Source organism: Leopardus geoffroyi, chromosome A2 (genome assembly GCF_018350155.1).
Source record: "Leopardus geoffroyi isolate Oge1 chromosome A2, O.geoffroyi_Oge1_pat1.0, whole genome shotgun sequence".
NCBI lineage: Eukaryota > Metazoa > Chordata > Mammalia > Carnivora > Felidae > Leopardus > Leopardus geoffroyi.
The window spans coordinates 43629039-43644352 of record NC_059331.1 but is presented as its reverse complement, the minus strand read 5'-3'; the positions used below and the strand labels follow the sequence as shown (position 1 = coordinate 43644352).

Below are 15314 nucleotides of genomic sequence, written 5' to 3'. Positions count from 1 at the left end.
GCAGCTTATGGCTGAGGGCAACTGGGCGGGGCATTGAGAGGGGCTCTGGGTCTCCCTCTTGGACATTAGTCAAATTGGTTCACTATTAGCTGTTTTATGAAATGGGCTCTAGCATTAGCTTCCTTTGGAAACAAAACAAGAACACCTTCCCTGCCAAAAACAAAACAAAACAACAACAACAACAACAAAAACAATTCTATGGGAAAAAAAGAAAAAAAGACAAAGGAAAATGGGAAATAATAGCCAGTGACTAAAAAAAAAAAAAAAAAAAAAAATGCTCTGACAAGCCTCACTCTTCATTGTGAAGATATTAACAAGACTGACTTTCACACAGTTGGTTGGGCTTTTATTTCTTCAACTGGATCATAATTTCTACAAGACAGCAATTCTATCCATCCCATTTATTTCTATTGATTTACGTTCTAGATGTCCACCAGCATGGATGAAGGTGTGGGTGTAACAAATACCTGTAGAGCAACCATTTCATTTCTAAGTAAGTAGCGTTGTATTTTAAGCACATCAAGTAATCACTTCTTTCCACAAATGTCAAACTAAGAACAAAAGGTCATTTGTGTAAATTGCACTAATAACTGGCCTTTTCTTCCTATAAAATTATTGCTGCTGAATATTTATGTAAATTTTGGAGGATATAAATGTCACTCAGAAATTAGAAGCACACACTGAAGTAAGTGGATACCATTCCATGGCCAATTGTATTCATGTTTCCAAACAGTAACTGAACTAAGGACTTCTATCTCCTGGGCAGTGAGATAAGACAAAGAATCAAGCACTTTAAATAGGAAGCAAAGTTCTGGGGGGAAAGGAGATACAACGAAGTTTCTATTTTTCAAGCAGTATGTTTGCCTCAAACCAGTGTTTCTCTAGGGGGTGTTCAAAAGTCTCAGCTTCTCCTCAGAGCAGAGGGCGTGAACTTACAATAAAAATGCAGATTCCTCAGCCCCGCTTCATACCCACTGACTGAAAATCTTGGACACAGCTCTGGGATCTGCATTTTTCACAAGGTTCTTATGCATGATCAAGTTTGAAGCCTACTGATACAGACTACAAATTCAAACTCTACAATGGATCTTATATATTTTTCGACATAAGGTACGGTGCAAGAATATAAGGTGCTATTTATTTGGGGAACTTTTTTGCTTGGTCATATTTGCCCTTGGTTTAAAGCTACAGGATGGCGTTACCCATCATTAAAACATTTCAAATAGGGAACCAGACCAGTAAGAGTCTAACCCAAGGCAGTGGTGTAAAACAGAGCACGCTCAGCTGGGCAGGCTGAGTTTAAAGGCAGGCTTTACATCTTTAATGAACCAGAGCTTTCTCTGACCATCGCAGGCAGGTGGTTTCACATGCACTCTGCTGAAGGGTCAGTGCACCGGACCAGTAGAGGCCAGTGGGGATAAAGAAAGAAGGATTGGATGGCAAGAGGAAAAAAATGAGGGCAAGACTGACAGGGGTGCACAGGATTTCAGCTTGTTAAATCTTTGCGTGACAGAGGCAAGAGTATCAGATGGCTCTTGACATCTTTAGCATGTATTCCCTTGGAAAGGCTCACCTTAACAAGGCTCTCAGGAGTTGAGTAGGAACAATTTAAAATTTTATTACATAGAAGCAGCACAGAAGGGAGATTGTAATAAGCCTGGCATTATGCAGACTGTCATTCTTCCTTAAACATGGGAACATATGGTTCATTTGCCTATTTGATACTCATGCTACCTGATGTACTAAGCACTATTACATTAAGTAGTTGGTGATACGAAATAAAATTAGGTTTATTTGCTTGTTCCATTAGGAAGCTTTGCAAGGAGGAGGAAGAGATAGAAAAGCCTGTGTGCTGGTGACAACATTCTTGTTAAAGTTGCACTGAATAGACTTGTGTGGAGGGGATATTTTATGAAGGTTGAGCACTTGAGGATAAAGGTAAGGGAATAAGGTAAAGTGGTGATAGAGAAAGGAGACATTGAAAGATACATAGAGAAGGGTCAAACAGGAAGGAGGCATCATATCACTGGCTCTCTTGCATCCAGGCGGACAGACCCCCATTAGGTAATAACCCACAAGGTGAGATGGTTGGGAAAAGGCTCCCGGGAAAAGCAGAATGGAGGCAAAATGTTGGGCAATGGCCTATGTAACCAAAGGAACTACTCTGTCTAGCTAGTTTAGCAAAGAGTGGAACGAAGACAAACTGTAATTTTTATTCTGTTCATCTTCTGTGTCAATACGCTAAGGGCTTTCAGGTAGATCCTCCCAAGGGGACTCTTTTTGCTCATGAAGAGAAGAAAGATGACACTACTTGCTCAAGAACCACTGATTCTTTCTTGGCACAGAGAATACCCTGTTTCTCTTACCCTTCTTTCTCTTCATCTCCTACTCACTCATCTCTACTTCCTCTTTCCTACTCATTCACTGCCATTTTTGACTTCCCCCCTTCCCCCGCCCAGCACTTCCTCACAAAGGACTACTGTGTTAAGAGGGAGAGCTCAGGGCGTTGGAGCGCTATGCAGTTGGAAGTGGGCCTGCCAGGTTTGGGGCTCGAAGGCAAAAATACCGAATAAGCTCCATTACTAGATTCCATGCTACCTAAGGGATTCACATGTTCCCAAAAGGTATATGTACTGTGTCAAGGGCCCAGGGCCACACAGGGTTTCAGAGCATCAGTATTAGAGAATAAAGCACACAAAATTCATGGATGTGAGAAGGTCTGTTTGTAACTCTCCCTCCCTCCTTCCCTCCCTCCCTCTCTCTCTCTCTCCCTCTCTCTGCCCCCCCCCCCCCTTTCCAACCCCAAGTGGATAGAGGTAATAAAATTGGTTCTAGGAGTTCACCAGTCCTCTGATATCAAGTCTGGGAAATATGATCACATTCTAAGACCAACTGCCAAGGGCTAGAACCTCTACTTTTCAGTTTGATAGTCAGTGAATCTCCAAGTATCTTTTTATTCAGCTCTTTGAGATTACCAGGGTAAAGGTAGTAGAAAAGTAACCATATGTAACTATGTGACAACTTTGTTCCTCAGGAATGTATCTGCATATGAAAAAAGCATACTTTAATTTTAAGATATATAATGTATCTGATATACTGCCTGCCTTATAGAAAGTGTTTAAAACTTATAGAAAAGTGTTTATTTTCATTATTAATGACCATTTGTCTGCTATATAACAGGATTTTATTTTGTTTTCTTTTGCTTTATTTTATCTTAGGAAATGAGAGAGAAATGTGTATTTTTCTTTCCTTTCCTTTTGTTTTTTAGAAGAATGAAGAAATGTGGTGGATTATTTATTACTTCAATTATATTTCAATAATGGGAAAACATTCTATCTCTTTATCTTTATTGTTCAGAGATTTTATGCACACTCTGACCAAATCCCAGGTGGTTTAGGCACTGTATTTAATGCTGCCTGTCAGAGGACAACTTTGAGCTGTCTGTCCAGCAGGTTAACATTTCCTATTAAATTTACGAGGTGATCCCTGAGCAGATAGCCAGCAGTCGCTGAGCACAAGGAGATAAATAAATCTAGGCCTTTGATTTCTGTCAGTTCACTTGCTAAGTGGATCCATGAGGAAAAAAAAGAAGCGATTAATCAAACTTAGCCGATGTGAAATTGATTCCCTCAGTTGCCTCAGAATGCCTTGCAGAGATACCTTTGTGGTTTTTACCCTGGCTGGTAGAGGTAAGAATGTGTGACTGGGATTTGCATGAAGATTAGGATAACAGCAATAAATGCACCCAATAGCAGTAGAGTATAGAGATCACCCAGCCTTTCCACAGATACCACCAACTGAGTCTCATAGAACCATGTGGGAGAGACAAGTACTATTTTCTCTAAGTGAGGACTAGTGAAGTTAAACGACTTGCTAGAAGTTATCAACTACATGAGAGGTAGCGTTGGGACTTGCACCCAGATCCTCTGACTCCCAATAACTTGAAAGACAAACACTTTCTTACGAAAGGATATTATGTGTCACATATTTGACTCGCTTAACATTTTACCCACCACACCTAGTCCAGTGTTTGGAACAAAATAGGTGCTCATTAAATATTTACAGACTGAATGAACACATCATGGGCCTATTAATTATTAAGTACGTTTTTGGTTTAAATGCAAAATGTCTTAAGTCAGGCAGATACGAACAACCCAAAGTAAATGTTACCTTTCATTGATTTAGCAACACAGAAAATATTTATTGAATGTCTATTATGTCCCAGGTTTGAGCTGGGTGCTGGGCATATAATGGTGAAGGAAACAGTGGTTCTCACCACGCTGTGGTGCTACAGTGTGGCTGCTAGGGCTCTCTAACCTCTGAATCCATCCAATGAGATCATTTTAGCTGTTTTGAACAATTTAAAGCAATCACCATGTCTGGCTCAATCGCTTGGCCACCTGAGGAAACCAGCGCAATACATAGAAAATTATAAGTATGATAGCAGCTGCAATTTTAACCTGGCACACTAATGTTTTGCATTGATTTCTATTTCTATTTCTAATATATAAACCCTATTCTGGCAGTCACTACATGGGTATAGGGTTTAATGTTTCTTAAAGTTGTTTTGATTGTATTTCACCTTAAATAAATCCAGAGACCAGTCACCTCAAAGGAAAAAAAGAGAGCGAGAGAGAGAGAATATGCTAGTGGTTTTATACAAGGTCAGGCCACTCATCAGTGACAGAACTGGGACCAAAATCCCCATTTTCTTTTTGTTGTTGTTGTTATTTTTAAGTTTTTAATGTTTATTTTTGAAGGCGAGAGAATGAGTGGGAGAGGGGCAGAAAGAGAGGGAGACAGAGAATTCAAAGCAGGCTCCAGGCTCTGAGCTGTCAGTACAGAACCCAACACGGGGCTCAAACTCACAATCTGTGAGATCATGACCTGAGTGAATGCAGTCACCCAACCGACGGAGCCACCCAAGCACCCCCAAATCCCCATTTTCTAATTCCCAATGCAGGATTCTTTGCAATACATCCCCGTTTTCACCACAGGAATGTACCTCTGCTTCTGTTCAGTTTAGGTGTTATTGCTAAATGACTTGTAGCTCCAAAAAGAATGAAGTAGATGTCTTAAGACCATACATTCCCAGCAGGAAACCAGGAAGCCTGTGGACTGTAACGCCATCTATCTATTTTCAGATGCAGGAAAACTTTTCTACTTGGACAGTCTGCCATGAATACAAGTACTTATAAAGACAGAAATCATAAAAGAGTCAAGACTTCAACTGAAGCACACAGGCCAATAAGAAACATATTAATTATATTTAGAATTCTTGATTGATCTGAATTACCAACACGTGAAAGTAGGTTAAATCATGTAATAACAGCCATTCCAAAAATGAAGAATCAAGTATGCTCTCTGTTACCTGTTGAGTGGAATAGACCTGGAAACAGAGATGGGCAACTTGGCATAGAGTCTAAGCTTTATCATTTACTATATAGGTGATGTATGCTGTCTCATTTCATGTAAGAGTAGAGGAAAGTGTCAAAATATATATATTGCCACCATTTTTTTATAAGTAGGAAATACAGTAAGATTACTTTGAATAGGCTTCTTTAGAGTCCTTTCAACCATCTCTAGGTAGTTACACTTTACTGGAAGCAAGAGTTAGTGACAATGAAATTTCAAAGGAGACAGCTCCGTATACAAGTTTTATAACAGAAAGTAAAAATGTGCATTTTCCCACACATGTCAAGAACTAAAATCTATTCCTACTTGGGATCATTGTAAACATTTAAGTTGTTGTCCATATGTGGCTTTTTAAACCTTTCTATGCGTACAACTGTGTCATGTTTTAACAGAGGTATGAAAGGGTAGGAATTATATTTATGTTTCTACTGAAGTGAAATAAGCAGTCTGGCATGGCATTTCAAAATGTACACTGGGATTTGAATTTAGGATCTAGCTCTGTAAAACTCCTTCCTACTCTCCTTCCTTCCTTCGTTTGTTCCTTCCTTCTCTAATTTTTACCTTCAACTTCTTTGGAAATCCCTATGATGAGACTAGAAAAAACCCATTAAGTCAACACAAATAAAAACACAGATGCAGTATTTCCCAAAAAGCAGCATGAAGCCATGCACTCAATGAAACCAGTCAGGGCAGAAGGCAACAGAAGTAGGGACAGGACAGGGATCATGCAGAGACACAAAGTCTCATGGATGGCTGCATGACCTTTGCAAATTACTGCTTAAGGTAATCTAGAACTGGCAGAGATACACCTCTGTAATTACTATGTACTTCCACGGCTCAGATTTATTTATTTTTTTTTTCAATTTTTTAAGACGTGTGCTCAGGAGAAAATTCATTTTGTTTCTTTTCTTTTATTGAAACCTATAATGAAGTCCTATAGCAATGAGAGAACGAAATTAGAGAAGAAGCATCTGTGAATAGAAATCACACAGATCACTCCTTTAATTATAGTGAGACATGGGGTGCCTGGGTGGCTCAGTCATATGAGCATCTGACTTCATCTCAGGTCATGATCTTGTGGTTGAGAGTTTGAGCCCCAAGTTGGGCTCTATGCTAACAGCTCAGAGCCTGGGGCCTACTTCAGATTCCGTATGTCCCTCTCTCTGCACCCTCCGCTCCCCTGTCACTCAATGCTCTGTCTTGCTCTGTCTCAAAAATAAATACAAACATTAAAAAAATTAATTATAGTGAGACAATGCTTATTCTGATATGCTCTTAGTGATTATTCAAAAGATGAAAAGGTCCCAAATTCATTCTAGATGGGACAAAACAAAACATAAACCTGAAAAGTCGTTTCAAAGCAGTTTCCCTCAAACCTTTTGTTTTCCTCTCATTTCCTTACTTTATTCAAATATTCTTCCTTCTCTTTCTCCTCCCCACATACATGGTGTTTAAGTGTTTAACGTTTATAGAAAGTAAACAACACTCATTCCTGCTCCTTATGTGAGGACTTTGAGTCACTTTAGGAAATGAAGTAATCAATTAGTCCCAACTCTCAGTACAAAGTGCTGCATTTGATACTTTGGTATCTCTTGAGTTTTCTAATTCTACAGCAGTGTCTTCGAACCTCAATTAGGTTTTAGGAATCAAAGAGGAATCATTTAAAAGGAATCCACATCCAAAGCTGTTGAGAATACCTGCAGTGATCTCCTAGGCAGTCCACACAGAGGAAGGAGCCCAGTCAGGGCTAGGGAAACAGATTTTCCCTTCATCAATCTTTTCCCCTTGGCTTCGAAGCTTCTGCTCTTATGTCTCAAGGCATCTTGTCCAGAAGAGCTTTTCTCTAAAGCTGGTGACGTCTTACATATTCATCCTTTTTGACACATTCATTCATTCCACAGATATTTATTGAGTTTAGGTTCTATATCAAAGGCACAGGGCATGCACAGACAGATTTGACAAAATCCCTGTCCTGGGAAAAGCTTCAGTGTAGGGCTATAGAGACCACTGGAGACAGGGGACAGCAAGGAATGAGAGTGCCCTAGAAAGGTCTTTATCTTGTCTATCTTGTCACGTCAGGAAAGCGTCTTCAAGGCTCCAGATATAACCCTGATAGCACTCTATACCATCTGTACTTCTTGTTTGTTTTAACCCCCTTTTCTCTCTCTCTTGACTACAAAGGCAGTCCTAGATCAGAAATAAAAATGGCATCCCTGCCTCGAGCCTATGACATTTTTACTGGCTCAAAAGATTCAATGCCAAAACCCAGATTTCTAGTTTTTCTGGAAATGTTTGAAGTTCTACAACCCTGTCTCAAGTTCTATCTTCCCACAAAAAAATGTCTACCTAAACTGGGAGTGACTATCTAGTTTTGGTGTAGAATTCACTCTCCAGGCCTGTCTCATACTCTGGCAACCACCATATCTCCATATCATACATCATGGTTCAGCTGTCCATTTTCTTATAAACGTTTTTTAATGTTTATTTTTTGAGAGAAAGAGAGAGACAGAGTGCCAGCTGAGAAGGGGCAGAGAGAGAGGAAGACACAGAATCTGAAGCAGGCTCCAGACTCTGAGCTGCCAGCACAGAGCCTGACGTGGGGCTCGAACCCACAAACCATGATATCATGACCTGAGCTGAAGTCGGACACTTAACTGACTAAGCCACCCAGGTGCCCCTGTCCTTTTTTTTACATGGCCTGTCTTGTTCATTTATGTTACTGGACTAGTAGGCTACGCATATGAGTTAATGACACATATGATCTGACAAATAGCTCACTGAAACATTTTCCTATGTTCAGCACAGTGGCTCATGTAGGGTAGTATTCCACTGCACATCTGGTCACACGGTAACACGCACGGGTCGTTCCAATAGAGCCACACATATTGCCTAGTTGTACCTAGGTATACAAGGTTCTATAGTACAATGCAGCAGAATTTATTCTAAGTAGAGAAAAACACCTGTTTTGCTCTGTCTAAACTCTCATAGAAAACATGCCAGTGCTGATCCAGGATTTCTCAATCACATCTAGAACAGAAGGAAACCTCTTTTCTTTCTCTACAGGAACCTCTCTACATTTTTTTTCATGTGGAGAATTCATTTTGTCATGGGGCGAACACCTGTGTGACTATTTAAAAACCACAACACCAGGTGTGTGAGTATAAGTGTCTCTCTCTTTTATGTAATGCTCTTCTCACTGATTTCTCAGCAGGCTGGGTCAGGAAGAAGCTGCAAGCTGAATATAGAAAAAAAGGTCTTAAAGGATTTTTTAAAATATGTCTATTACAAGTGCATGCACTAAATATGTTGCAGCAAAATTATACAAATAGGTCTTAAGTTTGTAAGATTCTTTAGTTTTTGCTGCCATGTGAAAATGTTTGGTATCTGTGAGTACCCAGTTGTAAGCTTACCCTAAGGGAGAGGATTTAGAAGACTTAGATTTGGAAGACGTTATATGGCAAAATATCTCAAAATATAAAACAAAAGAGATCTATTTACCTTTTGCTCTGTCTCAGGCTCTCCATTCCTCTTTTCCAGGAGATAGCTGCCCTAGGAAAAGCAGTTGGTTTGCATTCGATAGTGATATCTCCACCAACTTGCACAACTGAAGTTTTTTTAAGAGGATTTTTAGAGAAATCAGGAGCTGAGGCTAAAAACAAAATTAAAACCAAATTGTTAAGTTAGTCACTTAATTAACACGTGGTAACCTGATGGTGTAGTATACGAGACAGATTAAGGTTAACATGCAGAGCTTTTTTCAAGCTATTCTGCTCAGGTTGTTCTGGGACAAGTTACCAATTTAGCATCTTGGAGTTCTATTTTCATTTGAAAAATGAAGATGACAACAGATAATTACTTCAGAAATTTACTGAGGAGATTAAATGAGATAACATCTGTAAAGAACTCTAGCATAGTGCCTGGCACAAAGTATGTGTTCAATAAATGTAATTTATTTTTGTTTTGGTTCTAGTCATTGAAATAACAAAGGGCAATCAGATCAGGGGAAGAACCAAGTTACAAAGAGCCACATTCTAAATCGTGTTTACAACAAAGAGGGTGAAGGTGGTCCCATAAGAGAGAGAAGAAGAGATTTTAACCCTGATTAGGGAAATCATTAAATCTCTTCCAGTCAAGGTAATGATCCTAAATGGGAAATATAAAATATCACTGAAATAAAGCAGAAATACTCTATCACTTTGTCAGATTTATTCAGGCAAGCCTTTAACCAGCTAAATGGAAATACTCTGCCTTCGGTAGAAGCAGGCAAGCTGAGCAGATTTTTTTTTAAATGTCAGTTTCAACTTTGTCCCCACTCAATAAATGTTGAACAAATACCAATTCATGAGGGTGAGAAATTATTAGACTGCCTGGATGTATCTGAGTCTTTCCAGCTTCATGAATGTGGGAAGCCATGTGTCCAATCCTCACTCCTAGCCTGAAGTCTAAGTGGGCTGAAATTCCTTGAGATATGCCATGGTCTCTTGTTTCTGGGCATTTAAAGTATTGCTTCTCTTTACTGACTTGTGCATGCTTTTTCTACGGATGTCAGGCTTCAAGAGAACATCCTCAATTTAGGTTATTTTCAGCTTGTCATGAAGTCTGATAACACCTTCTCAGTTATTCACTATAATAATCATATTTTAAAATTTAGCTTTTTTCCCTCAGTGAAACTATAGGTTCTATGAAAGTAAAGATCACTTAAGTATTGATAATTATATCTTTACTACTTAGTACACAATAACTTTTCAATAAATAGTAGTGATTGAAAGAATAAACAAATCAATGGCCATTGTCCATAAGCTTATGAAACCTTGTCTCTTTGCTTGATCCTTCCTCTCTCATTCCATTTCTTCCTACCATTAAGAAAACTTTGTGATAAAAGAGACTGGTGGGTTATTTGTTGTAACACACACCACTGATAATATCATTCTTGAACTGCTTCTATCCCAAATTTTCTACTACAAGGACTCATCTGCCCAGCTTTCCTTGAGGTCTGGGTGGTCTTGTGGCAGGGTTCTAGCCATTGTCATAAAATTATTTTACTGTAAGGATGCACAGAAATTTTGTATTTTCTAATGAGAGGGATAGATTTGGTCACTTTTGTCCCTTCCCTCTCCTTCTCCCTTAAGTATGGGTTTTATTCCTGTAGCTAGAGCAGTCACTCCCTCAAGGCTACAAGCATGAGGGAAAATTTAAAGGATAATATTATCAATCACGGTGCTGTGGTTCAGTTACCACTCCTGAAATTCTTGTTAAAAGATAAAATAAATACCTGCTTAAATCACTATAAATTGAGATTTTCTTTTCCTATTTTTTTGTTTGTTAGCAGTTGAAACACTCCTAAAGGATAATTTTGAGTTGTACTCAAAACATGTGCTACGATCAGCTTTGGAGGACCCTTGTTCTGGCTTGGATGTACTCAACAGCAGACTTCTCTGGAAGCACTAATGTATTGCTCAAGCAGAATAATGATTTTCACCGTGCCTTTTTTTTATAGTTAATTTAGACATTTCCCATTATTTCAAAGGAAAGCAATCTCTAATTTACAGAAAACTTGGGTTGATACTATGTATAATCATAGCTCACTAAAATGTCATTTTGAATTTTTTGGTTATAAATGAATGACTTACCTAATACTCTCAATTCTGCATTTGCATAAATTATCTGATATTTGTTTTCTGCAGCACACTGGTAGACACCAGAATCTGACACATTCAGCATAGTTATGATAAGTGTCCCGTTTTCTATTTGAATTCTTTCCTAATAAAAGAAAAGCCACTTAAAGATGTTAGTGTGTTAATGTAGGCACTCTCTTAACCAGAATACACTTATTAAACATTGGTACATTTCTACAATATATGATATTTTGGTGCATGAGAACTGATGTTTATGAAGATGGAGCTTAATATACTGCAAGATTCCGAGCAGCTTTTTGAAGTTAAAAAAAGAAATACCCTTCCTATAATTTTAGTAGTTAGTATATTGTACGTTCTCTCATTTCTTTGAAAATTGGCATTGTCTGCATAGAATGTATGTTAACTCTGTTATATGGTATATAAAATAATTTGGGTGATTCTAGCCTTCCAATTATTTCAGGAAATATGGCTAATAATAATGTTAGACATGAATATAATGATTAGAAATATCCTTGGCTTTCCATCATAAGGTCTCCCAAAGAAGATGGGATGTGATGAAATGTGATGGCTTGGTAGTTCTAATTGGAGGAGCTAAATTCTCCTTTTCTGAAGCCTACCATAGTATGCTGAAACAGCCAAATCTGTTACAGAGTCCCATTTGGAGTAGAGAAATACAATTTTGAGTGCACATAACGAAATAGCTTAATAGAGCAAATATAATTTTAAAAAAATATTTCAGTATACCTATTACCATCCTTTAAAGATAATGAAAGTAGGCTGGAAGAAACAGAAAATGTTCTATGCAAAAAGGCATTCAGGAAGAAAATTTCACTAAAACCAAAACAAAGAAGAGCATTATTTTCATCTTCTAAACACTAGATGTTCTTTGTGGCCCAAGCTGTGCCTACAAGTTCAAAGTAAAAGGGAGAATTAACACAATTATTTGGATAATGTGATGGGGGGGGGGAAGCCAATTTTGTCTCATTTTCAGTATACTGTACAATAAAGTATGCTCCAAATTGAAAAATGTGGATAATTGCCTCAGTTCTCCACATCCTATGGGTTTAGAGTCATTAGTTTTTGTAAAAGCCAGATAGTGGTTAATGTTTAAGAGCTTGGATTCCGTAATCAGATTATGTTTAGAACAAATTCTAATATTTACTAGCTACTGTGTGACTTTGGACAAGTGACCTAACCTGTCTGAAACCAATTTTCTTCATCTATGGAAGAAATAATACTAGCATCTCTCTCATAAAATTGTCATGAGGATACAAAAAAACGCATGGAAAAATATTTACATAGGACCAGGCTCATACAACAGTTTGGTGGATGTTAATTAAGACAGTGATGGTGATGATGATATCTGAATATGGATCTATCACTGAGTAGTGTGTGACCTTATGCAAGTTGTCCTCTCTACCCTTAATTTTCTCATTTGAAAAATGGGGATAATATTAATAGCTACTTTGAGCTTATTTAAGTATTATATAAATTAGTGTATGTGAGGAGTATACTGCCTTTCCTAGCACCTACTAAGCATCCCATAAACATTAGCTGTTACTGGTAGTAAAAAAATTTCCCTAGGAGATTAGGTGAAATTTTAATATCAACATAGTTGCTTACCTCTGGAGTGAGGCGTTCACCATTCTTTAACCAAGTGTACCAAGGATTTGGCTTTCCACTAGCTTTGCATTCCCAAAACAAACTGTCATAGATAGACAGGTAAGTGTTTTGGATTTTTTGTTCCCATTCTGGTGGGGCTGTTTCAAAAACAGATAAGAACAACTACTTGGCAAGTCAATTATCCAAAACATTGCGCAACATTCCAAGGACTATAGAAAGCAGAAGGACAAAGCTAACTGGGTCCAATTGTACTGAAAACATACGATTGAGGGAAGGGAAATGTAGAAGCCTCAATGTGGAACAACAGAAATCTTGTAAATATCAGTGGTCCTTCGGCATAAGATAAATGTTTGCCATTTGTCATTGTGATGTCCCTTTATAGCAACTTGGGAGTTGTAGGAAAACGTCCAAATGCAGAACAAGGCCAGAGAATAATTTCATGGTAAATATTAGTACATAGATCAAGTTAGAAAATGTATACTAAATCAGAACCCACTGTGAGCAAAGGCCCATGATTATATTTGGTTTGAACTAACTAAAAGGAAGTTTATCTATATCAGACGTAATTACAATTCAATAGCTTGAAGCACAATTCAAATATGAGCCTTATCACATTTTAGGAGGATTAGAGTCCAATTTTTTTTTCCCCAACATAAAACTCTTGATAGGAAATGAGAACTTTCGAGTTTTATTTAAGCTCAGCACCTAAATTTAATCCTGGGCATCCATTATCCAAAACCTTATTTTGTAATATGACCAAGTTCTACATTGTACTGAGGCAAAAAAGAAACAAACAAACAAACAAACAAAAAAAACTGGTTTAATTAATGTTAAAGTGTTATTTAGGTGTCAGGTAGTATTATCCTTACTATAATTCCTAGAAACAGGTGGGGTATAAATTAAATGTTCTTTCATAAAATGACAGGAGGCTGCCTGGCTGTGTCATTTATCCCTCTTTTATTTAGGTCTGTCCTCAGATACGTAGGAGTGAATGCAATTTCCTTTGGAATTGCAGGCTTTTATAAGCTAGATATGTAATTGCAGTTAATTCTCTCTCTAGTCATTTGTAGAGATGTTTGCAGACATGTGAGATAACCTGCTCGAGAAGACATAGTTAAACAACAGAGAAGCCAAACTTTGAACCCTGAAAGCAGAGCCTAAGTTAAGGGGTAGTGTTCATTTTCCCTGTTAGGAACGCCAGCCCAAAGATAAGGCATCAGGAAGAGGAAGAGACTACAGGGAAGGAAAGAGGCAATGCAAGGGTCAGTTATTAAGTTAGCCACCAAGATGGGCCACTGTTACTTGATCCTCTGTGAACTTCTAAGGGGTCTTTATAACTGCCTACTGAGGAAAAGGAAGAGGAAGCATTTATTCATTGGCTTCTGTCCACCGTCATTCAAGGTTAGTATAGATGTTCTATATTAGCAGACCCAGGTTGTGTGTACTGAAGTGCTGAGTAGGCTCTAAGAGAACAAAGAAAACTGAAGGAGGAAACAAGACGGACTTGGTGTGGCACCTGAGACAAAACTCTATCAGGTTATACCTACAAAACCTAGAGCTGGTGACTGTAGCAGTGGCTGGAGAAAGAAGTGTGACTGAGAGTCTTTGAAAGTTGTACGAGTATGTCTGACTTCCAGGGTTTTCCCATTGCAACATCTGCTTCCACTAAGATAAAAGGTCCTTCAGAGAGCTGGTCACTGAGAAGAAGGAATCATGATGTCTCACTGTAGTAGAAACTAAGCCTGGGATTACCACCTGTGGAAATCGGGACAACTTCCAGTTACAGAATATGATTATCACAGTTTTGAGGGACAAATTAAGGCAAGACTTAGATGAAGTAGATGTATGGATGAAAGTGAATCATGTTTCTGAATGTTATTAGCAAAATTTTATAATGTGTGAAGATTGTTGAGAAATTTTCTTAACATATGTTTGACCTGGGAGAAGAAATAAATACATATAAAATTCACATAGGTTGTAAAAGTTTGAAATACATATGGTTTTAATGTTTAATGCGATAATTATAACTTTACAATGTATTTATTTTGTTAATACATAAATTCTTTGCATGCTTCAGATTCTAAAGACCAAAGTTTTAAATCTTCAACAATGTAGGAAATGCATGAAACAAAGGACCTAGGATTTCAGGTCAACCGTAGGCTTGGATTTTAGATTTTTCTTTCCCTACTGAGTGATTATGGAAAGTCACTTAACTTCTCTGAATAGGTTTCATTTTCTATAATGATATTATTATAATGGTATCATTTTCTATAATGATGATACTTAAAGATTTCTTTTCGAGGTAATAAAGATGGAATATAGAAGAAAAGGGCTCTGAATTTAAACACCGCAATATAATAAAACCGTTTCTTTTCTTAAAATTATCAGGTATTAAGCAATTCTCAGGTACTTGAGTCAATACTCTCCTCCTTTGGGAGCATGATAACAAGTAAATCAATAGGTTAATAAGAAGTATAATATTAATCTTATTGACCAATTATCTGTTATTACCCCACAAGGACGATTTGAACTCATTAAATGGCTAATGACAAATATTTCTACTTCTTACTATCATTAAGAATGACAAGAATTAATATTTGTAAAATCTGCTGTGTAAGCTAACAGTTTCTGTACAGAAAG

At 37.8% G+C, this 15314-nt stretch overlaps 1 protein-coding gene across 1 annotated transcript in view; it reads right to left on the bottom strand.

Annotated features, from left to right (window-relative positions):
- The window catches only part of CNTN6 (contactin 6), a 284097-nt gene that overhangs the window by 66412 nt on the left and 202371 nt on the right, over positions 1-15314 (bottom strand). The window contains 3 exon segments of the mRNA XM_045493582.1: positions 8914-9064; positions 11046-11175; positions 12675-12811. Of these exon segments, the coding sequence (XP_045349538.1) occupies positions 8914-9064; positions 11046-11175; positions 12675-12811 (418 nt within the window).